The 24,933-nt window shown below is 34.5% G+C and overlaps 1 protein-coding gene across 7 annotated transcripts in view; it reads right to left on the reverse strand.

Annotated features, from left to right (window-relative positions):
* The window catches only part of Dmd (dystrophin), a 2,365,055-nt gene that overhangs the window by 247,369 nt on the left and 2,092,753 nt on the right, over positions 1–24,933 (reverse strand). For all 7 annotated transcript variants that reach the window (XM_060376797.1, XM_060376795.1, XM_060376794.1 and 4 more), the window contains one exon: positions 23,685–23,745. In XM_060376797.1, the coding sequence (XP_060232780.1) occupies positions 23,685–23,745 (61 nt within the window). The remainder of the gene's footprint in view (positions 1–23,684; positions 23,746–24,933) is intronic.

Genomic DNA, 24,933 nt, shown 5'->3' on the forward strand with positions numbered 1-24,933 from the left:
ATTTCTGTATCGTGTTCAGAGTCATCAATACACCTATAGCATAGAAGAGAGATAAAGTCAGAAACTACTACGTTAACTTTTACTTAAATAATATGCAATCTATACCTGTTTCCTTTGATTTTTCAAGACAGTGTCTTGCGATGTAACACAGGGCTGAATTTGAACTCACTACTTGCTCCAGTTTTTGGAATGCTGGGATTACAGATAGGTGCCACCAAACCCATGTAGCAGAATCGTACATGAAAGTTATCATTTAAATCATAAAGTGTACAATTCACTAGAATAAGGAATATCATATTGTGAAACATTAATATTTTCTAGTTCCATAAGGTTTTCATTAACCTTAACATAAGCTATCCTTCACATTATATGACTCTCTACTTGTATTCCCTCCTCCAAGCCCTAGGGAGCTATGAATCCACTTTCTGTCTCTGAATTTGTCTAGGTAGCTCATATGAATGAACTCTTAGAATATTTATCCCCTTAAAACTAACTTATTTTACTTTTCAGACTGTTTTCAAGTTTCAGGTATATTATATATCAGAATTAAATTCATTTTAAGGCTAAATAATATTTTATTTTGTGTAGAAACCATATTTTGTTTATTCAGTCATATGGTCAGAAATAGTTAGGTTTCCACACTTGTACTATTGTGATCTGTCGGAGACAACCTTTTAAGCTACCTCTCTTTAATGAATAATAGTATATTTTATAGTTTTCTGCTTTCATTTTAACATTTGAGAAAAGTTTACAAATATACTTATTAACTCTACAACAGTATTTTACTCATATATTACAGGCCAATTCAAGAAACCAAATCACAGTATTTTTGAAAGGAGAGAGAAAAATCTTAGCATGACTCTTCGAATGCTGCTGCACAAGTATCTGTTTGAGTTCACTCTTTCCAATCTTTTTGGTACATATTCAAAAGTAAAATTGCTTGATCATGTGAAAATTTTATGTTTAATGTTATGGAAAACAACTAAATGTTTTCCCCAGTGTTATCTCAGTTGTCATTCCAAGCAGCACTGTACAACAATTCCAATTTGCAGACATACTCAACAATATTTTTACACATTTTTTCTTATAAGCACCCCGAGGGGTATACAGTGGTATTTCATCATGGGAAGGCTTTTGGATTTGTGCATGTATATCCTGGAAGATCAAATCCATGGCAGTGTGTGTACTAAGTACATACTATGTCAATTATCTATAGCCTCAGCCACTTGTGGCTTTGATTTATATTTCTCTCATAATGAATGACATTTAGCCTCTTTTAAAAATGTTTAATTTATTTTTCTGAAGATGGTTTCCATTCTTCTCCTTTTAAGTTAAACATTATAATAGATCATTTTCATTCTCTACAAAATATACTATGTTTTCCTTCCCAGACTAGTTAAGGACAATTTCCCTGTCTTTTAGGGCATATCTTGGGCTCCAGGCTCTATTTGTTTCATGAACATTTATTCTACTAACAGAACTGAGACAATACATACTTGTAGTACGGGAGTACATACTAAATATCTTTGGTACCTAATACAACAGACAGTATAATATTCTAAATAAATATAGTTTGGTTAACTAGTTTAACACATCAATTAATGCATTTATCATTGGAAAAAGAGAAAATGAGTAAAAGGTTGCTAAAAGTGCACTTTTTTTTTTTGGTAATTCCAAAGCCCTAGTTATAGATAGGTTGAAATTTTGTTTTGTCTTGTTTTATGTTGATGTTTTGTTATAGTACAGAACACAGAGTAGATTTGTGAGAATTAATCAAGTCCTATATTGAGAACACACACCGTAGAACATGTCAATTAAATGAGGCAATCAGAAAACCATTATGAAAGCAAGGAGACCAGTTAGAAGTTGGCATATCATTTATAGTAAATTTGATCTAGACAATAATTGCAATAGATACCACAAGAAGTGGTTGGATTTTCAGGATAAAGGTAGGAAATAATAAGATAATTTCCTCTTTGAGTTTTAGAAAAATATTCAGGACTGAGCTTTTATATCTTATATTATTTATATAATATATTTAATATTTAATATTTATATATATTATTTATATATATTAAAAATATAAATCGATAGAATTTTATCGTTTGTGACAAAATTAGCAGTAGAATAAATGCACAACATTTTCAACATCAAAAACAAGAATTTTGTCTTCCAAGATGTTGTTATTTATATCTGTAGATCCTTGGACCACCTGAACATACTATGAAGAGAAGACTTAGATCTTTTAAAAGATAGACTTCTTTGAAAATCCACAAGAAACACGGAAATCTGGGAAATATGTTTGTTATATTATTTAAATCAAAGAATTGATAATAATGGTGGCTTGAATGGAATCAGTTGTCAAACACTAAAAACTGAGGGTAACCTATACTTTATAAGAAACAATTCATATATATATGTGTGTGTGTGTGTGTGTGTGTGTGTGTGTATATTCTGTTTGCATATGTGATGCTGTCTAGTCACTGTCATTCTTCCTTATTTCACAACATAATAAAGGTAATAAAGCAATAAAATTATGTAAGCAAATACATATGATTTTATATCATGTATAGAATTTATACCTTTAGACTCTTTGTCAAAACTTAACTTCTTTCTATTTTTCCCCAATTTCTTTTTCCCTATGGTATTTTATGTCATCCATTAAATTTATCACAGATTTTTAAGGTATATTATTACACTATATAACAATAATGTTTATTACAGCCTCTTATATTGCTTAATAATCCTTGTAATCATATTGCTGGTTCTCTATTTTATTATTTATAATATAGACATGTAGACAAGGGAGAACAAATAATTTATCTACATTGATAAAACGTGAATAATTTCAAGAAAATGTGGTATTAACAAGTAGGGATGTCTGAAAAAAAGGTATAAACTGAGACATATATTCAACAGCTGTAAGTGCTCCTTTCTTCCCTCTAGTCTTCTATTGTTCTTGTTGTTTTGTTTTGAGACAGTGTCTCTCTATGCAGCCTTGACTCTCTTGGAACTCACTATTTGTAGACCAGGCTGGCCTTGGACTCGGAGAGAAACACCTATTCTTCTTCTTGAATGCTAGGATTAAAGGAGTATACCACAATAACCAGCTTTCTCTTCATTCTTTAGCAAACTTGGTGATGAAAATGTTTCTTCAGTACAAAACTAGAAGGTTTTGATATAAAAATATTGCAGGCTTTGGATTCAGGTTTCCCCAAGCACTAATGATTTGTTGAGAGATTTTTTTTATTCTTGTTCAAAATTGAACTGAAGAAACATTTTCATCACCAAGTTTGCTAAAGAATGCATTGCCCACGTGGCACGCCTGGGTTGGCTATCCAGAGGCTATTTAAGCTGTAGGCTGGCTTTCCCCAGGGTCAGATAATTGTTCAAGGTTCCTGAATAAACTGCATTGAAAAAAAATTAAAAAAAAAAACAAATAATAAGTAACATTTTACATACCTGTGTGGTATACAATGTTATATTTTAATGTATACATAAAATGCTTATTGATTTAAGTAAGCTCATTAAATTTATCAACTCTTTGAGGAAATTAACCATAAAAAAAAAGAAAACTGATCTCGGGGGTAATTACTTTTCGATTTATCAAGTGCATAATTTTATGTATTAATAGAGATTGTGTCTGCATCTTAGAGACCTTTAGAAATCATGCAGCTCTGTTAAATAATTTGTTTTAAATATTCATGTATTTTATGTTCCATTGTTAATTGTCCATGATTTTAAATGTGAACAAAATTCTAAAACACAGCTTGATGGTTATTTTCTTAGCTATATAGGACTCACTATAGTCACAGCTCAATGGAGTCCAGACTATTTGTTTCTTTAAATCGCAAATATTTATGTTTTCCTTGAAGTATCCCTAATAATTTCAAACTCTGAATGTGTATACCAGCTTCAGTTACCGATTTTTTTAGTTGTATGATATTCAGAAAATAAAAGAACAAATAAGCAAATATATATATATATATATATATATATTTGTTTCTTTTCCTGATGTTTTATGAAATTAATTCTGTAAGTTCTCAGAGAAACTACTGTTATTGTCCAAACTGTCACATTGTATTATTTAGTATTCCTGTATTCATCTAAGATCTTTTAAAAGGTCTTATACATTCTGTTAGACATCAGGACTATTAGCTTTTAATATACAGAAAATATTCCATGTATGAGCCCTCTGCAAGAGTTATAGTCACATAACTTCTCAAGAAAACTGACTTTGTAGTTTAGACAGGTTTTCTCCATTCTCCCATTTTAATTTTTCCAGTTTGTAAATACAGACAAGGTTAGCATGCTTCATATTTACCAGCCAGTAGAAAAAAGATCAAACTTGTGCCTTTCCACTGAGATTTTCTTTTTCAGCTTATGTATTTTCTAATATTCAAGGACATGGAATATAATTGCTAATTTTGTTGATGATGACTGAGGCTAGGCACTGCAAAGATTTGTTTTGTTACTTCACGGTATGCACACACTCAAAAACAAAGAGAGATGGTGACTAAGAGGGAATAGAATAACAAAAAAGAGAGATGGTGACTAAGAGGGAATGGAATATGAGTTAGATAAAAACCACTAAGGTACTTTTTAGGTCATTTAAATAGATGTTATTAGATGATTGTTCCCTCAATAAATAAATAACCACTCCCAAAGCCTTTAAAACCTGTATTTAATAGAAGATTTTTATCAATAGTTAGGCATTAATAAAATTAATCAATTTTTATGTTTGATATTGACAACTAATATTAACAGAGACAGGCAAGAAAATAAGTTGGGAATAAATGAATGCCAAATTTGAAGGTTTCTCTTTCCAACTGGATGCCAATATGGCTCTGCTTTATTTTATGTGGAGTATTTTACAAACTTTCTCACCCTAACTTGTTTTACAATCTTAAAACATTAGGGTTCAGACATGCACATATTCACACAACTTTAGCCTCTGAAAATAGCCGGTGAGTTTTGATATACAAAGAGGATCGGAAATGATTTTCTAAGAAATTTGCACAACGGTTCTATCAATTGAAAGTGCTAAAAAAATGCATTTTTTTCTCACAACAAAGGGAAGGAAGATTTATTGTTGTAAAGAGCAGGATGACTGTTTCGAAGGATGCCCTTTAAATAGGGATGGTTCATATTGGCCAGGGAAAATCATCAGCATCTCACTGAAATTGCTTTCTTCTTTTTCCAGGTATATAGTTACTGGTGGTTCACACACCATTCTTAACAATGCATCCAAGAAAGGGTGTCCTTGGTGGATAACTTCAAAAGAATGCATTTGTTTAAAAATAATTTTTTTGAATTCAAGATGGTGGTGACTAGCACACACCATATTTGAGGGGACAAGATCAATACTCTGAAATTGGTGAGTGGAGGTGCAGCTGAAGCCAGAACATCAACATTGAGGCTTTCTGGATGAGAGGGGACAACCCCTGAGCTGGGACAGTTTGGATCCAGCTTACCTGCTGCCATCTCCAGGATTTAGAGTGGTGAATATTCAATCACCTTACATTTCCCCTTGCCCCAAACATGGACCTCCCTGCTCAATGGAGGCACCACTGGTTGCCCCAAGCAGGATCCTCTGAGCTCAACAGTAAGAGCCATCCATGCCCGTGGCAGTTGCAGGTGGCTGTACTTGCAGCCCAGGTCGGCACTGCTGCAGGAGGCTGTACAAGCCTCCCAGGTCAGCAGATGTGGCTAGTCCAAGTTGGAGCCTCTGTGCTCAGTGACTGAGACAACAGAGGCAGCTGTCCCAAGTACTGGTCTCCCTTCCAGGTGGGCAAACAGGGGACACCACTGAGCTGAGAGATCTCCTACACTCTCATTTTCTCCTGCAGACCCAAATATGAGAGTAGAGAACAGGGAGAACCCTTGTGCTATCTGACTAGACCTTCAAGCTAGTGAGTGTGCCTTCAAGTTATTGCATGCAGAACCCCAGATCCAGGGTCCCTCTAAGCTAGCAGACAAACATCTGATACCTCCCACCCACACTCACACTTTTGACAACATAAGGATCCTTGGGACAGTGCTTTCAACATTGAAGGTCCTATTGTATGGGTCTACCAGTGGAGTCTATGCAAACAATTCCTGGTGTCCAGAAAGATCTGAATATCAGGAAGACAGTAAGGCAGGCCTGTAGGCCACTGAAGTATTCAGGGCACCTGTGCATGTGCATAGCACCATTGAACAGGATCAGCACCCCCTCCTGCACTTAAGCTCTACTCTGTCAGGCATCTATACATTCTAGCATCCTGTCCCTCAAGGTATACTTCCATGCACACACCCTCATTTGCACACATGCAACTGCAAAATCATTCCCTTAGCTTCAGCTGAAACACCAACATCAACTCGCAAACTAGTGGACCTCTCTCTACTTCCCAAAGAATACTCAGACACCAGAGACAGAGGGACACAGTCTGAAATACAGAGTCCAGGAACAAACAGTGAAGATTACTGATAAGCAAATGGCCAGAGGTTAGAGTAAGAAGACATACAACAAAAATTCATGACATAATGGCTTTACCAGAAAACCCAAAATTCAATGGATATTTTAATTCATCAAAAACACAGGAAAATGATTTTAAAGTTATGCTTACGAGTTATTAGAGGCACATAACGAAGAAACCAACAAAACTCTCAAAGAAATAGTCACATAAATACAGGCAAAAAAGAGGAAAGGAACAAAGCTTTCAGAGAAATACAGGTAAATATAGCCACACAAATAGAGGCACATAACGAGGAAGCAAATTAAAAAAGATAGAGGCTATCATGGAAAGACAGGAATCCACATTCAAATAGATGAAGGAAATGATGTAAGACATGAAAACAGAATCAGAAGCAATAAAGAAAACACAAATGAAGAAAATCCTGGAGCTGGAAAACTTAGAGAAGAGATTAGGAACCATGAAGGTAAGTATCACCAACAGAATACAAGAAATGGAAAGAAGAATCTCAGGTGCCGAAGATACAATTGCAGAAATTGATACCCCTCCAAAGAAAAAGAAAAATCAGAAATGTTCCAAACACAAAATGTCTAAGAAATCAAGGATGCCATGAAGAGACAAAATCTAAGAAAATAGGAAAAGAAGAAGAAGAAGAAGAAGAAGAAGAAGAAGAAGAAGAAGAAGAAGAAGAAGAAGAAGAAGAAGAAGAAGAAGAAGAAGAAGAAGAATCTAAGTTAAGTTACAAGGTCCAAGAAATAATTTCAAAAAATCATAGAATACAATTTTCCCAAATTAAATAAAGAGCTATCCATAAACATACAAGGGGCCTACAGAACACCAAATAGACTAAACCAGAAAAGAAACTCCTCAAGTCACACAATAGTCAAACCACTAAATCCACAGAACAAAGAAAAAATATTGAAAGCAGCAAGGGAAAAAGGCCAAGTAACATATAAAAGTAGACCTATGAGAATCATACCAGACTTAACAGAAGCAATGAAAGCCAGAAGGGCCTGAGCAGATGTCATGAAGATTCTAAGAGGCCAAAGATGCCAACCCAGACTACCATACCCAGCAAAGATTTCAATCAACATAGATGGAGAAAACAAAACATTCCATGACAAAACTAAACGTAATCAATATCTACACAGCAACCCACAAAAGATACTATAATCCAACAGAACCAACTACACCCAAGAAAACACAGGATATAGATAACTTCACAACAAGAAATTAAAAGAAAACAATTAATAATAACAACATTAACATCACAATAAAAGGACCTAACATTCATTAGTCACTATTATCTATTAACATCGAGGGATTTAACTCTCCAATAAAAAGACACAGAGTAACAGAATGGTTACTGAAACAGGATACAACATTCTGCTGTATCCAAGAAACAAACCTCTGCAACAATGACAGACACTACCTCAGAGTAAAGGGCTGGAAAAATGTTTTTCAAGTAAACAGACCCAGAAAACAAGCTGGAGTAGCTATCCTAATAACTAAGAAAATATACTTTCAACGAAAATTAATCAAGAAAAATGAGGAGGAACACTTCATTCTCATCAAAGGAAAAATCCATCAGGAGGATATCAAAGGAAGAACTCAAAGTATCACTTTTTGCAGATGATATGACAGTATATATGAGTGCCCCCCAAAATTCAACCTGCTCTTGTAAGTGAAACATTATTAAAGCTGAAATCAAACCTCCATCCAAATACCTTATTAGTGGGAGACTTCAACATTCCACTCTCACCAAGGGACAGATTGAATAGACAGAAGCTAAATAGGGAAATAATGGCAATTACAAAGGTCCTAAATCAATTGGAGTTAATAAATGTCTACAGAATTTTTCACCCAAACTCAAAAGAGTATACATTCTTTTCAGCACCCCATGGAAAAGGAACCTTCTCAAAAAATTGATCATATAGTTGGGCACAAAGCAAGCCTCAACAGATACAAGATGATTGAAATAATCCCTGTGTCCTATCAGACCACCAAAGCCTAAAACTAGATCTCAACAATTACAGAAATACCAAAAAAGCCTACATACACATGGAAACTAAACAACTCTCTACTCAATGAAAGCTTGGTCAGGGAAGAAATAAAAAAAGAAATTAGAGACTTCCTAAAATTAAATGAAAATGAAGGCACAACTTACCCAAACTTTTGGGACACAATGAAAGCAGTGCTAAGAGGAACAGTTATAGCACTAAGTGCCTCCAGAAAGAAGTTAGACATATCCCATACAAGCAACTTAATGGCACACCTAAAAGCCCTAGAAAAAAGAGAAGCAGACACACACAAGAGGAGTGGAGGATTGGAAATATCCAAATTTAGAGCTGAAATCAATGAATTAGAAACAAAGGAAACAATTTAAATCATCAATGAGACCAAGAGCTGGTTCTTTGAGAAAATCAACAAGATAGACAAACCTTTAGCCAAACTAACTAAAAGGCAGAAACAATCCAAATCAGCAAAATCAGAAACAAAACAGGGGCATAACAACAGATATTGAGGAAAACCAAACAATAATTAGGTCTTGCTACAAAAGCCTATATGCCACAAAATTTGAAAATGTAAATGAAAGGACAATTTTCTTGATATATTCCATCTACCAAACCTAAACCAAGATCAGGTAAATAGATTAAATAGTACTATATCCCCCAAGGAAATAGAAGCACTCTATTTCTCTTCCAAAAAAAATCACAGGGCCAGGTAGTTTAGCAAAGAATTCTATCAGATCTTCATAGAAGAGCTAACTCCAATGCTCTTCCAACTATTCCACAAAATATAAACAGAAAAGACATTACCAAACTCATTCTATGAAGCCACGGTCACTTTGATACCTATGCCACAATAAACCTAACAAAAATAGACAACTTCAGACCTATCTTTCTTATGAACACTGATGCAAAAATACTCAATGAAATATTCACAAACTGAATCCAAGAAGACATAAAAGATATCCACCATGACTGAGTAAGCTTTATCCCAGGCATGCAGGTGTGGTTCAATATAAGGAAATCCATCAATGTAAAACACCATTATAAACAAACTGAAGGAGAAAAACCACATGATCATCTCCCTAGATGCTGAAAAAGCATTTGTAATCATCCAACAGCTCTTCTTGTTTAATGACTTGGAGAGATCAGGGATACAAGTCATATACCTAAGCATAGTAAAGACAATATACAGAAAGCCTATAGCCAACATCAAACTAAACAGAGAGAAACTTAAATCAATCCCACTGAAATCATGGACAAGGCAAGGCTGCTCTCTCTCTCCATATCTCTTCAACACAGTCTAAGCAATAAGAAGTCCTAAGCAATAAGACAACTAAGGAGATCAAAGGGATACAAATTGGAAAGGAAGCACTTGAAGTACATGAAGGGGATACAGATTGGAAAAGAAGTACTTGAAGTCCTAGAGCAAAAGACAACTAAGGAGATTAAGGGGATACAAATTCGAAAGGAAGAAGTCAAAGTACCACTTTTTTCAGTTGATATGATAATATGTATGAGTGACCCCAAAAATCCAACTAGAGAACTCTTTCAGCTGATAAACACCTTCAGCAAATTGGTTGGATACAAAATTAACTCAAAATAATCTGTAGCCCTCCTGTATATGAAAGACAAAAGGGCTGAGAAAGAAATTAGGGAAAATACACCCATCACAACAGTCTGTAATAACATAAGGAACCTTGGTGTTACTCTTTCTTTCTCCCTTCCTTCCTTCCTTCCTTCCTTCCTTCCTTTCTTTCTTTATCTCTCTCTTTCTTTCTTTCTTGTGTAGATTTGCAAGCACCGAGAAAAATCTTAGAATGATTCTTTGATTGCTGGTGCACAAGTATCTGTTTGAATTCCATCTTTTCAATGTTTCTTTTCGTTTTTTTTTTTTTTTTTGGTTTTTTTTTTTTTTGAGGGGGGTATCTTAACCAACTAGAATACAGTAAATGAATGGACCAATGAACTGACATTGTTTTTAAGTTTTATTTTGATCATCAGTAATCCCAGTGGATTAATCTAAGATTTTTTTATTTTTTAACTTTTAATGTGTGTGCATGCATGTGTGTATGTGTGTGTGTCTGTGTATTCCATGCATGACATGGTATTCATGTGAAGGTCAGTGCACAACTTTGTTCAGTCAGTTCTTGCCTTCTATGCTTACATGGGTTCCAGAGATGCAAGTCAAACCATCAGGCTAACATGCTCATGCACTTTTATCCACCGAGATATTTTATCAGTTCCAAGAATAGATAGAGTTTATGGAAGTCGAGCATGACTGCACATGCTTGTAATTCCAGCACTCAGGAGGCAGAATCTATGAGTTCATAACCAACCTGGTGTATATAGAGTTCTAGGATAGCAAGAGCTACAGAGTACATTTTAAAACCACAAAAATTACTGAATTTCTTTAACCTGACATTTTCTATTTCTTTATAAGAATATCTACTAGGAATATAGCTTGATTTTTCAGTGATTAGCCATGGAAAATTAAAGCTATCAATGCTTATTTGTCAACATCAAACTATTACATATTTATTATCATTTTATATATTATATAACAAGTACTAAAAACTATATTAAAGATACATATAACCTAAGTACTTTCCTGGAGTTTAAAACAATATGTAAGAAAAGAGATCTGAAACTAACAAAATAATTTCAAAATTAAACTAGCAAGTTGGCTCTGAGTATTAGAAAGGGGGTTATAAAGGTCTTTGCTGTCTCCAAAATCTAAAGTAACTTGTAGTAATATTAATTTTGTGTGTATTTGTGTGTGTGTGTGTGTGTGTGTGTGTGTGTAACTGTTAAGTCCCTTTCTAGTGTGGACTTGGAATGGGAGGAGATGAGGGAGGGAGAGTGGGGTTGGGAGAGGATGAAGGAGGGGGCTACAGTGGGGATACAAAGTGAATAAAGTCTAATTTATAAAAAAATTAAAAAATATCCCTTTCTAGTCTGGCCTCTGCACTTTTCTTAGACCTTTGATTTCCTAGAACTGGCCACAGCACTTATAGGACAAGTAAATTGTTCTACTCATCCTGCTTTTCTATTCTCTCTCCAGCCAAAAAGCAAATTCTTGAGTTAAAACACACACTATATAAGTACACCTTAGATTTACAACTGAGCTTGAACACATCATTGCTCCTTATCAGGTACTAATGCATAATAATGATTCAGAGGTTTATAAGGAAATGTTAAGCACAATTAAATTTTTTTCCTAGGATGAACCTGAAAAAAAATCAGACATGTTACTCCAAAATGTCCATTACAACTCCTAAGATTAATTTTCACTGTATATTAGCATGTTGTAAAAGTTTTCACAGGAACATGGACACTAAAAATAAGACATTTCAGTGTAGAAAACTACTTATGTGACTATGCTCATAGTTCTATGAATTCCAGGCCTGTTTAAGCAACCCAGGCACATCATGTATATCCTAATAAATACATTTTTATAGAGACTTTAGAGACTTTCAAGTGTCTTTCTGACACTTAAATATTACTAATAAGATTAACACACAGGTTGGGAAAGTATTAACATGTTTATAATATGACCTGTTAAGGTCATTCACTCCCCTGACATTGCTCATGAAATTAACCACAAAATGACTATTAATAATTCTTGTCTCCATTTCCATTTATATGCACATATATACACATAATAAAATATTCACAATTCTCATATTTTCATTGTAGCTATGAAGATATTTTCATATTGACTTTTGCTGTGTCTGTACATCTGAGGTTCTTATACTCGATCAACAGTTCACTCTAGTCTATTATTTGAAATCTTTTTTCTTTTCTCTTTTTCCATTCACAGAAAAATTTCTATAGCATCAATAGAGGAGTCAAGAAATGTTAACAGGTCCAGCCCTATGTTTGATAGAATAAATATATTTATATATTAGCATGAAATAATTACATATTCAGATATTTTTATTAACCTTTAGGAAACACATTCCTTATCTTCAGAAACATATTACATTGGCTATTGATATGGCTCACTGGGTAATATCACTTGCTTTATATCCATGAGGACCCGGGGCATGGCCACACTCATACATGTAATTCCAGTGCTCTTGGAGGGTGAAGATAAGAGGATCTAGAACTTGCTAGCTACCAGTTCCAGGTTCAGTAAAAAGTTTGTCCCAGGAATTTAAGAGGAAGAATGACAAGACAAGACACCTGATGTTCTCTTTTGGCCTCTTTCCTGCATGGGTTTGTATAGCACCTTACATATGTGTACATAACGTGTGTATAAAACACATTTATACACACACAGAGACACCTACACACACCCCATGTTAGTTGTCCCAAATGTCTTGATGAGTTGTGTGTTGCATAAAAAGTGTTTTTCCTCCATGAGATTTTCTATGAGTAATACACAGCATAACAGAAAAGCTCAGTGTGTAGGTATGTCATGAGTATGTCTGGTTCCAGGCCATATGCATTTGTCTTGTATGAACATTTTTGCAGGAATTGACTTTATTTGGTCTGGAAAGTAGAAATGTTATCAACTTCAAAGATAAGATCCAAAGTAGAGTTGTTAAAATAGACTTAAAATTTAGAATGTAACATGAAATATCTATTATAGTTTACCTGTCTTAGCCCTAATGTCAGGAAAGCAGTGTAAGTAGTAGTATGTAACTCAAAAGTTCCTTGCTTTTTTCAGCCTAAGTACACATCAGAATAGTTTTATTAGGGCTGACAATGTTTTTCCACTTCCTTTGTTATCCTAAGCTACAAGAAGTAACTAATGATCTTCAGAAGACAGTATGGAGAGAAGAACCTGATTATGTTGGTAAGCTAAAGAAAAAAACTACGAGCATTACAAAATAGGGTTTTAGGGGGTGTTGTACCAGCCCTCCCCTCAAGAGTAACTTTTCAACCTATACTACAGAAAATTGAAATGTATGGATGAAAACAGGAATGCAATGACAGTGGGGTAGTTTAAATAACAGACTTATACCCATTTTCTAAGTAATCAAATCATACATGCTCCAGTAGTTTCTTCCTTAACAATTATCAACATGTTGTGATCATCAAGGAAAACAAAACTTCATTGTAAACCAACAAAAAAGCAAGCAAAAAAAAAATTACACTTTACATTGACTATAGGACATCCAGTGGCTTCGGGGACCAAGATGGATATTGTAAAGCTGAGAAAGAAAAACCAACAAAATTTTGAAAGTTTCAAGCACCCACTCCTTTCAGTTTCATTCACTTAGTAGTTAATGACATCACAAAAAGATGTGATTAGTTTCTCAATGCTGACAGTGAGCTAAACTTCATTTAGGACCTGCTTTTAGACTGCTGAGGAAAGTGGAGCTTGTTTTCCTCTTTTGTACCAGGATTTAAAATTTTGCACTGTGATGGTGCTGATTTATACAATTATGTAAAAGTATATATTTAAATATCGTGCATATGAGGAAAGGAGGGGAGAAGGAGGGTGAAAGAATGAATACCTGTTTCTGTCTATCGCCACCTCATCCACTCCATCTCCTGGAATGGCAGAGAGGCAGAGTGAATAGGATTTGAAGTTTTACTGCTGAGAAGCAGACCATTTTCTGTATCCAGGTCAGTGTTCAGAGGCCTAATGCTCTAAGAAAATTATCTGAAGGGGAGAGGCAGTTCAGGGTTATTAAATTAGTTTAAAAGGTTTTTCTGGTCTGCTGCAGACCTTTGTGAAGGGAACAGGATGCCTCCTCCAGGGGATGGGGGAGATGGGGTAAGAGGCAATTAGAGAAGCCTAGGAGAAGCTCAGGAATGTTTGGAAATTTGCACGTATCTTAAATTGGATGGGAACTCATAAAATGAAAATAAACTTATTTGATCATGGCTATATTTGGGTCCTAGAAAAATGCCAAATATGTAGCTCATCCTGGGTGTATCTCTTTGAGCATTTTCCCCAAATTCTAAAACTAGCTATCTTTTAGAAATCTCTTAGATTTCAGTTTCATTTGAAAGGAGAAAAGAAAACTCACTCACAATTTCTGAGTGGTATACTACGTGTATTAAGCTATATGTATTATACTTAAGGTTTTGTAAAAGCCTACAATATATTTTTTAAATTTTATTTTATTTTGTTAATTACACTTCATTCACTTTGTATCCCCCCATAAGCCCCTCCCTCCTCCCCTCCTGGTCTCACCCTCCCCTCCTCCTTCTTCACACATGCCCCTCTCCAAGTCCACTGATAAGGGAGATCCTCCTCTCCTTCCTTCTGATCTTAGTCTGCAATATATTTTAAGTGTAGTTATAACACACACACACACACACACACACACACATATATATATATAGTCACTTTGAAGCACTACATATATAGTTTTTTTTGGCATCCTTCTGTAAAACTTTATACTCTGACATTTTCTTAAGGCTCTGGCTCTCAGATTCCCACACCCCAAAGTAGATCCTATATACAATGCTCAGTGAAGCATGCTGTATCATAAATGTAAAGAATCACTTATCACTGGTAAAAAAAAAAAAATGCCTAATAAATAGTATTTAGGAAAAACAAAAGACCCTATTTCTTTGCAAATAAACTCAGGACTCAGTAATTACCTCCACCTCTGTCTTTTTTCTCATTTTATTAGTTATTTGAGAATACAGTATCTTGTGCTTTAATTATATCCACCCCTCTCTTCATTCCTCCTTCTCTACCTGTCCAACTTTTTTCTTCTTTCTCATTCTCTTCTTCCTCTTCTTCCTCTTTTTATTCTTCTGCTTTTGCTTCCCTTTCTCCTTCCCTTCTACTTCCCATAAAATATACTTTTTCTGCCCATATACTCCTGGCTTTTACTGAACATGGTTGACTCACCAGGTGCCACACTCTTAAAGAAAATAGATTACCTTTCTGAGCAAGTATTATTTTCCAAAAGCTTCTCAGCTAGGGGTAGGACTCCATGCTGTTTTCTTCTATGTAAGAGGAAATCCAGGCTCAGTAGGACTGAAAGAAATGTAATACTATTCGACAAAGGAAAAGAGAATACGGAATCCAGTTTTGGTAGTGCTAAGAATAGAATCAAGAAATTTTATATATGTGGGAATTCGGGTTTTGACATGTGAATCAGATGTGTATGTCAAGCATTATTTCTTATAGACCAAGCAAGGTGAGACAAGAAAAACTCAACAAAAATTCCAGTATAGGGAAATGGAAATATGGCTCAGCTATACAAAGGACACTTGATATTCTTCTAGAGGACACAGGTTTAGTTTCCAGCACTTAAACTGTAGCTCACCCTCTTCTGACCTCTACAGCCACGAGCACAAACATAGTATACAAACATACACACAAAAGCACTATGTACATATTAAATAATAAAAGTACCAAAAGTTTAAAACCTGGTGTTTTTGAATATTAGACTTTATATCTAAGGGTATGAGAGATGTATTCAATCCATCAATCTAAATTGATACAGAGTCAATAGGGATGTAGCTCAGTGGGAGAGCACTTGCCTAGGCACTGGACCCCATGCTCAGCATGGAGAAAATGTTTCATAATTGTGAGAGGTTAGGAAAAGTCAGGAATCTGAAAAGCACAGAAATTTACCATAGTATCATCACTTATTTCACTCCTTTGAAATATTTACCAAGCATGTGCTGTAACATAATGCACTAGAATAAAAGTTACAGTATATACTCTTGTGGAATCTGTTATTTACATTATGATTACACAACCTAGCTTTTGAAACTATGACAAGGGATGTAAAGAATTTTTCACAGATCTATGAGACAGAGAAGATACTAATGTCTACATCTCCCAGTGAACTCTGCAAAATCAAAGGCCAGAATCAATATTTTGCATAGCACTTTGACATCTTATTAACTTTCTTTCAGTTAATATCTTAACCTGAGTAATTTTCATGATTATGTCATCAATTAAGCATTACTGACTACTCCTTTCCTGTGCTTCCAGAGTTTAATGAGTCTCCACTAACGTGACCTTTGGAACCATTAAATTGTGGAGGAAAAAGCACACCAGAGAAGACTGATCACTGGGTTATCTTTGTGTACTAAACCCTTTTTGAAAAGCCTAAGCATCGATTTTAACAGTGATGTGAATACTTACTACTAGATAGTGACCAGTATTCTCAAAGAATAACTGTCCAAATTAGACAGTGGATTCTCTTTTCTATTTAATTTATATCATAATTTGTACTATATTGTTAAGTAAAAGTTTAATATTATTTGTCTTTTCCATCCTGATAAGATTGATGGTATAATATGAATCCTCAAGAGTATTATGAAGATTCATTTTTACTCCTCTAGAAAACTGTCACAACCAATTTCTATTTCAAAGGCAACATTCATAGTATGGGTGGATGTTAGGATTGGAAATGACCCATAATATTATGTGGGTCTGCATCTTTTGATGACAGAAGGAGAAACCTAGGCAGAAAAAAAAAACAACAAAGTGATTCACAAATACCAGCTAGTTTATAGAGAGATTAAAACTAGATTTCCAGTCACATAATTTTCTTAAAATTTCCACTATATAATGGCAGGTTATAAAAGTTGCTTTAAAGCAAAATATACATAAAAAAGATCTTACCAGAAACAGCAAAAAACTGTACACTGAATGATGTGTTCATATCCTATAAATAGTTTTAACAGGATTCAGCTAATATACAAATGAAATGTCAGAATGCCTGCTATGATTCTTAGGATAGCAAGATAAGAGTGAGGTGTCGAGGAATGTTTTCCAAGTCAGGTGGCACAATCCATTGTTCTACACAAAAATATTGTCATTGTATCTAGGTGACAACTGATTACCTCCTTTCAGAAGAAACATCCTCTGTAAACTGTCAATACAGCGATATTTCACTTGTTAAATATCAGAGATAGCTAACCACTATTTCTGCTTCATATAGATTCTCATATTGAAGCTAAAATTGGTAATTCAAAGGAGAAAACAAACCAAAACTTGAGCTAGAGCAACTCCTCCCACTACTAAGAATTGGAGCATGAATGACAGAAAAACATATGTTTTAAACACAGGAGGTATTTTAAACCTGCATACTGGTGTTGAAATTAGGAACTGAAATACACAGTATAAGGAAAAGGTTGTGTCAAGACTCAAAGGCTACTGAAGTTAAGGGGCATCAATACTAAGGTCAGAGTATAGTCTATAAGCTAAAACTAGAATGTAGCATGGCAGAATATGGAAGAACACCAATACCAAAAGATAGATCTAGGTAGATGGTCACAATTTCATGCTCATACTTCTGGAGATAGAGTGATAACAGGGTATAGAAGGCAAGAGAGTCAGAACCCAAGCCAGCAATTTTATTAGGCATAGCACTGCTAAAGAGAGATATTGAGTAAAATAAATGTTGACTTCAGCCAGGCAACTTTTCTAAGCAAGAACCTACTTGAAATTTTGACTGACTCAGATATCATGAATACCTTTAGAAACATGGGAATTGAGAGTGGTCAAAGAGTAGATCAAGGTCTCTCTCTCTCTCTTTTTCTCTCTCTCTCTCTCTCTCTCTCTCTCACACACACACACAAACACACACAAATACGAGCATGAACAAAATCGAAAGTCACTTGTACATAAGTTCGCTTGTGATATATATATATATATATGTATATATATATATATATATATATATATATTCACTCCCCCATCCAAGTATCTCAGAAATATTTAGAAACTATCCTGGTAAAATGCATTGCTGATGATTGAGTCAGCAGATGTGCTACTGGGTTTTATTAGTAGATTCCTCCTAATATTTAGCAACCACAGCTTCTTTTAAGGAAAAAAAAAAAAACACCCTGCTTGTCTAAAAAAAAAAAAAAAACAATTCTTTCTAAGGTACAGCTGGCAGACATTTAGGGTGAAGCAGTTCATCTGGTAATACAGAAAAGTAGCAGAATATCAGTCTTCAGCTAGAACTAATCCATGTGGAACAGGTTATGACCTCAAATGGTTGGTCCATTTTTGTATCAGTGTGGAACAGTAAACAGCATTTACATTCTTCATGAGTGAGGGGAGACTAGAGACAGGGCTAACAAATTTAATAACCAATATCTGGGCTGTTCTACTCATGCTATCCCAGGGAAGATATTACAGAGCTGGAAAAGGTCCAGGGAAAAAACAGCCAAGACGATCAAGGGGAAAGCTTATCTTTCATTCAAGGACAGACTAAAAGACTAAAAAGGATTAGCATTTCTCAAAGCAGGAAGATGGAAATAAAAAAAACATTTGTCAGGGGATGTGAGATTAAAGTCCACAGTGGGAAAATATAAATGTCTTCGTTGATTATCAAACCATTTAACTGGGGCCATTTGTTGAGGTCATGGGATATAGATTGAAAGGAAAGTGAAACATAGTGATTTATACAGAATTCAATATACCCATAGAGTTATTTCTAAGACAAGACTGAAACAACATGTGGCAAACATTTTATATACCTTTGGATAAACTTCATTGCCAGTCATTTTCCAATACATCATTAGCAACTAGGAGTGATGAACCCTATTTTTTGAGATGAAAATTACAAGGTTAACTGAAAAAACAACAAACACTATTCATGCCTCTATATAGGATAGAGACCAGGGCTGGTTGCCCTGTTAGTCTGATTCAATGTGATATTTCTTATGCTTTTATTATGGCATCTATGTTGGAATATCCTGCATACAACTTTGGGATTCCTAAATTCTTCTGACAGTCCAGAACACAGAAGAATAATTTTCTACCTCATTAAGTAAGCAAGAGAGTCCTAGTTCTTGGTTCTGTTTGGTTTACCCATATGGGAGTATGAAACGTAAAAAGGTGAAAAATCTGAACAGAACACAGCAGCTGGTTAAAGGATATTATTATGAAATTTTCATGAGTTTGACAGTAGGCCAAAAAACTACAAAATGGCAGAGAGTAGAAAAGGCAGTTTTAACAGGTTGAACAATGTTGGTGATTATTTTTTCAGTAGCAATTAAAACTGTAATCAACTAACCTGATAGAGGTGCTGGCAGAAATGAGAGCCCTAAGGGAGAGGGAATACAAAAACTGTATGCTACCGGCTAACAAACTAGACAAAAAATGTATTCTGAAGTATCAAAATGGAACTTTGTAAGATCCCATAAAAAGCTGGTGTCAAGACATACATAAACACTGCCTGATTTTTAATCCACAACAAAAATATTGTTAATGTCTCAACATCTCAAGAATGAATGCCTAATTCAACAATTCTGTGGGGCTTGTGTTATTGGTATGCAAACTTCTATTGGTATGTAAGCTTCCTGTTATTTGGATGACCTGCCAAAGAAAATGCAGTTTTCAAGCATTAAAAAAATTATAGCTGAGAACATCACTTGGGTTTGCCAGTGGGGATCTGTGATAGTGAGAAAGGCTATGTAACACCATCTTCTAGGAACAACACAGCTACAACAATCATGAATTCACAGTAGTTGCCTTTGCTGACACTGGTTCTGCATAGGACTGGCCCTGCCAACAGAATTCTAAGGAGTGGAGAGGGCCTCAAGTGACCCCCTTTCCCTGACACACAGCTGAACAAATTCTGGCTATTTTCAAATTCTGGGATGGGGGAGTCATCATCTTCAATTGTGTGCCCACTGATAAGCCTACCAGGTTTCATCAGAAAGTTCCAAGCTCGGAGTCAAACAAATGGCCCTAGTTAAACTCATTAGTTTGTGAAACATAAATTAATGAATGTGGGGAAGAGATTTGTAGGAAAGAAGGAGGGTCTGATAAGAGTGGGCAAAAACACTCAGAATATTTATCTTACATGTGTGAAATTGTCAAAGAACAAAATTAATTAAAGAAAAAAAACTCTTGAAGACAAACAAGATGAGAACTAGTCAACTTATTTTTAACTCATTGTCAACTTAATTTTATTGTTCGTTTTAGATCACTAAAGCATCTGTGATAATTAATGTGATTAGCCAGAACATAAAATCTATTGAACCTTATACTTAAAAATAATTCACTTTATGTGGAGTGCTCAGCTTTAAAAGGAACATATATGACTCCTCTCCCCCCAAAGCAGGTACCATTGCAAAAGGGGGGGTTGAAAAATTCTAAGAGCCATAGGTAGTGGACTTCCACAGTGAAACAATACTAGCTGGGGTCATTGAACACATGAACTCACAGCAGCTGTGACTGCATGTGCATGACCTGAGCAAGATCCAATCAGACAAAATCCTGACATGGAATAGGGTTAAAGTCATGAAGTACAAGCCACACTGACAGTTTATTGACATTGACTGCTGCTGGGGAAAGGAAAGTCAGTTTTCTTCACGGATGTAATCCTAGAGATGCTACACACTCCAGTAGATGATTCTATAACCATGAACATTAGGAAGCATTAAGTGGTCTCAGAGGGTTTAAAAACAAAGAACATGAAGTTGGGAGGGAAAAGTGACTGACATACAGGAGGAATAGAACCTGAGGGACTGGGAAGTATATTTGATTCAAAGACATTACAACATGTATGAAATTCTCGAACAATAAAAAGAAATTTAAAATAATAATTTGCTTTAAATATTTTTAGGCAAAAGTTGTGGATAATAAAATACATTAATTAATTAAGATATGTATTAATGTATATTTTTGAGTTTATTTTTTTGTATATTATAGCTTAATATTTTAGAATCCTATTTGAGAAATTTTATAATCCTTAATTTTAAATAATTTATTAATGTAGGAAACTGCTCTCCTTAAAGTTTCAGAGACCCCTATGGAAATGAAGTAACTACTCATCTAGGAACCAATCACTTCAGAGGCATGTAAGGCCTGCATACTCAATCACCTTATCACCTTTCCACTAATTTTTTCTTGTTTATTGTTTGAGGACTTTTAATATTAAAGCAGAAGAACTGAGCTCTTAAAAATTATCTAGAGAAATTATAGTAGTTTGAAAGATGATTGATGTCTGAGGCTCAAAAGTAAAAGGAATTCACACACACGTCTCACATAAAAGCATCTTTAAAACAGTAAGGCAATAAGGGCTTATGTTAGGACTTGGGCAAATGGTTTAGTGTGCTTGTCTAGTGTATGTAAGACATTGACATCCATCTTCAGCACTCTGGCAAACCAACCAGCCACCAAAACTAACTAAACAAAACCAAAACCAGACCACCGACCAACAAAACTAACTAAACAAACATTAGTGAGTCAAATAACGAATTTAAAAATAAAGGTAAAGTTCTAGAAAAATGGTTCAAATTTTAGTAATCCAAGTTTAACTTGTTCATTGAATGACTCCACTCTGATTCTGATAGCTGAAATGGCCTGACATATTATGTAAGTTAGCACTCTTTTTTATAAATGGGAAATTATGGTTTATATAATTTGACAGTTTGTCCATGACTACATAACTATCTAATATTAGAGTCAGAGCTAGAATTAATGTGTTCATGACCACAATCATCCTATATGTAAAGCAGTATTGGGTAAATAGGGTATGAAATTGGTCTTTACTTTCACTGAGAATGAACAATGAGATCAATTTACTGGAAAAAAAAAACTGGTTCTCAACCTTTCAAATGCTACGACTCTTTACACCTCATGCTGTGGTGACCTCCAATCATAAAATTATTCTCATTGCTACTGCATAACTATAATTTTGTTACTGTTATGCATTGTATTGTAAATATATGATATGTAGGATATCTGATATGTACCCCTATGAAAGGTTCATCTGATACTCAAAAGATTAGCAACCTACAGATTGAGAGCCACAACACTAGAGAAGAACAAAGGAGAAGAAGGTTCTAGAAATCCATGTGAGACGGTTAATGAACTCTACACAGTAATTCAGAGAATCGTTCCATAATAGTGATTTTTAGATGGTTCTAAACCTTTATGAACAAAAGCAGAAAAATAACCATTATTTCAACTCATAATGGAAATTGATGAAAGTGAGAGCTTTGCTGATAAACTATTAAGTCTTAAATATCTTAATCAGAAATGAAATCTATACTGACAGATATTCATATAAGAAATCACTACAAAGAGTTTGAACAAAAGCTTCTATAAAATACACATGCATATTTAAATTTACATCTTATTTATTAAAACTCACCTTAAATTGGCGTTTAACATATGTAATTTAGAGTCATAAAATGAATGAATTCAATATAAAAATAATAAAAAATTTTTGTAAAAAAGGGAAAAAGAAAAGGATTAAAACACATTAAAGGAAACTTTAAGGTTAAAAGATACACCATTTGGGAAAAATTTAATAAAAGTTAAACCATATTCCTGAAGAATATGTCTTCTTTTGGAGAGCCCCAATGTCCCTTCATTTTCATTCTTTTGAGTTAACAAAATAGAAGCATGAAATCACATTTCTTGAGAACTGAAGTAATGAAGATCTAGGACTGCAGTCATTGCTCTGGAACTGAATTATGAAGAATTGATGGGTAGCAGAAGAATAAAAAGAGATTCAATAAAAGATAGCAGGCTGAATAACTGGAAAAACATTTAATATTTGTATTCAGACTCATGCCAAAGGAAAGTTCAAAGATTGTAGTTGATACTGAAGACTATTTCATGAACTTTTATTTGTTGTTGGGTGTTGCCAATTCCAAGTTAGATTTAAGTTACATTCTTGCAAGACTGATGAGAGACTGTTAAAACATCATAATAACTCAATATCAGTTCTTCTTTCTCTTCTGTGTCACACAATATATCATAATTCATGTTTCAGAGAACACCTATCTTTTGACTCTTTTCCTTTGACCAGCACAAATTGTCCCAGAAAAAAGGGTCCCACTCTGATGCTATTATTAGGTAACTAAGTAGGATAGATACATGTTGAGAATGAATATCTCAGCTCCACAAGTGCTGGATTGTCTGCCTATGGCTTATGTGACATATAATTCATTTAAACAGTTTGTGCAAATACTGCTAAATAAATCTTCCACCTCTGTCTGAAGAAATGAAGAAAACACCTCCATAAATAATACTTTTCTGTCAAATATTTACCCCACTATCAATGATATTACCTGAACATTTTTGTTCTACTGTAAAAATTCTGCTCACCACCAAAAGACACCATATATGCTGCATTAAATGATTGTTCCTAAAAGTGATTCCCTATTTCATCAACAAATTTACAGGGAAAATTTCAGCATGATTCACTATCCATGCTTCCTTAGAAATAAAAAGAAATAGATTTCATAGATGAGGATAACAACTTTAAAAAAGAAATTCATTTGTGATCAGGTACAATAAATTCTTTTGACTTACTTGATATAGTAGGGCACTTTGTTTGGTGAGATGGCTCTTTCCCAAGGACCCTGGACTGAAGCTGCAAAAGGATGAAAAAAAAAAAAAGAAAAGAAAAAGGCAAGGAGGTCAAATGTATGGCAAACAGGAAAGACAACATTAATATCCAGAATTTGAATTTTATACTGATAGTGGTCTGTTTTTTCAGTTCCTCATGAAGACAGGATGGATTAATCTGATGTTCTGAGATTTCTGGTCTAATGAATGTGGAATTGGACTCAGTCAGACAAAGATAAATGCAAAGGGCTAGGAAGATATTTCTAGTACTAAACCTATGCAAGAAATAAGAAAGGATGAGCAGACTGATAATTTACTGAGTGCTTGCTTTATAATACCTCTTGTTACTGATTTTCAATATTTTTATTATTTGGTTGACTGGGTTTTATTTAGTTTATTAAGTGAAATATCCTTTTGTGATATATCATATTTGAATTTTAAGTTATTGAAACCAAGGTAATATGCTTATCAATCTGATATACTTATTTTTTGTTTAAAGAGGATCTGAACTTATTTTACAATTATATGCTTAATTGGGTACTTTAAAATGTCAGTTGTTCACCATATTGTTAGAAGAGACTACGAAATGTGACAGAATGACACCTAATGACAGCAAAGGATAATAACATTTTATGCACAGTCTGTGAGGCACATATATGTGTACTGTCTGCATTTAGAATTAATTTAATGACTATTATACATGAAACAAACCATTTATCTTTGAACTGTTCATTGCTTTTTTTTTTTTAACTTAAGGTGGGGCCCCACTCTGTATCTCAGACTGGCCTTGATCTTATGATTCCTGTTCTTTAGTGTCCCCAGTAGCTGGGGTTAAAGGTGCTATTATTACCAACTCTTCAATTATTTTATTTTTAATGCTCAAGTTGTAGGATATCTTTCCTTCTTTATTAAAGCTGATCCACTAAAAGTATCTTTATTGTCTTGCTTATGGCTGAATTTTTCTTTCTGGAAGACAAAGTAATCCTGTTGAGAAGGCACTGTAATGTCTCTTTAAGAATGCAAACTTCCTCCTGAGTAAAGTTTAAAAACATAGGAATTTCAAGAAACTTACATTCTTGGTTACGTATTCAGTACACACACACACACACACACACACACACACCTATAGAACTGCTAGATGTGAATAAGAATTCTTCTCATATTTCTATTTCAAATGCTGTTCCATGTTGGTTTTGTGTGTGTGTGTGTGTGT

Source organism: Meriones unguiculatus, assembly GCF_030254825.1.
Source record: "Meriones unguiculatus strain TT.TT164.6M chromosome X unlocalized genomic scaffold, Bangor_MerUng_6.1 ChrX_unordered_Scaffold_31, whole genome shotgun sequence".
NCBI lineage: Eukaryota > Metazoa > Chordata > Mammalia > Rodentia > Muridae > Meriones > Meriones unguiculatus.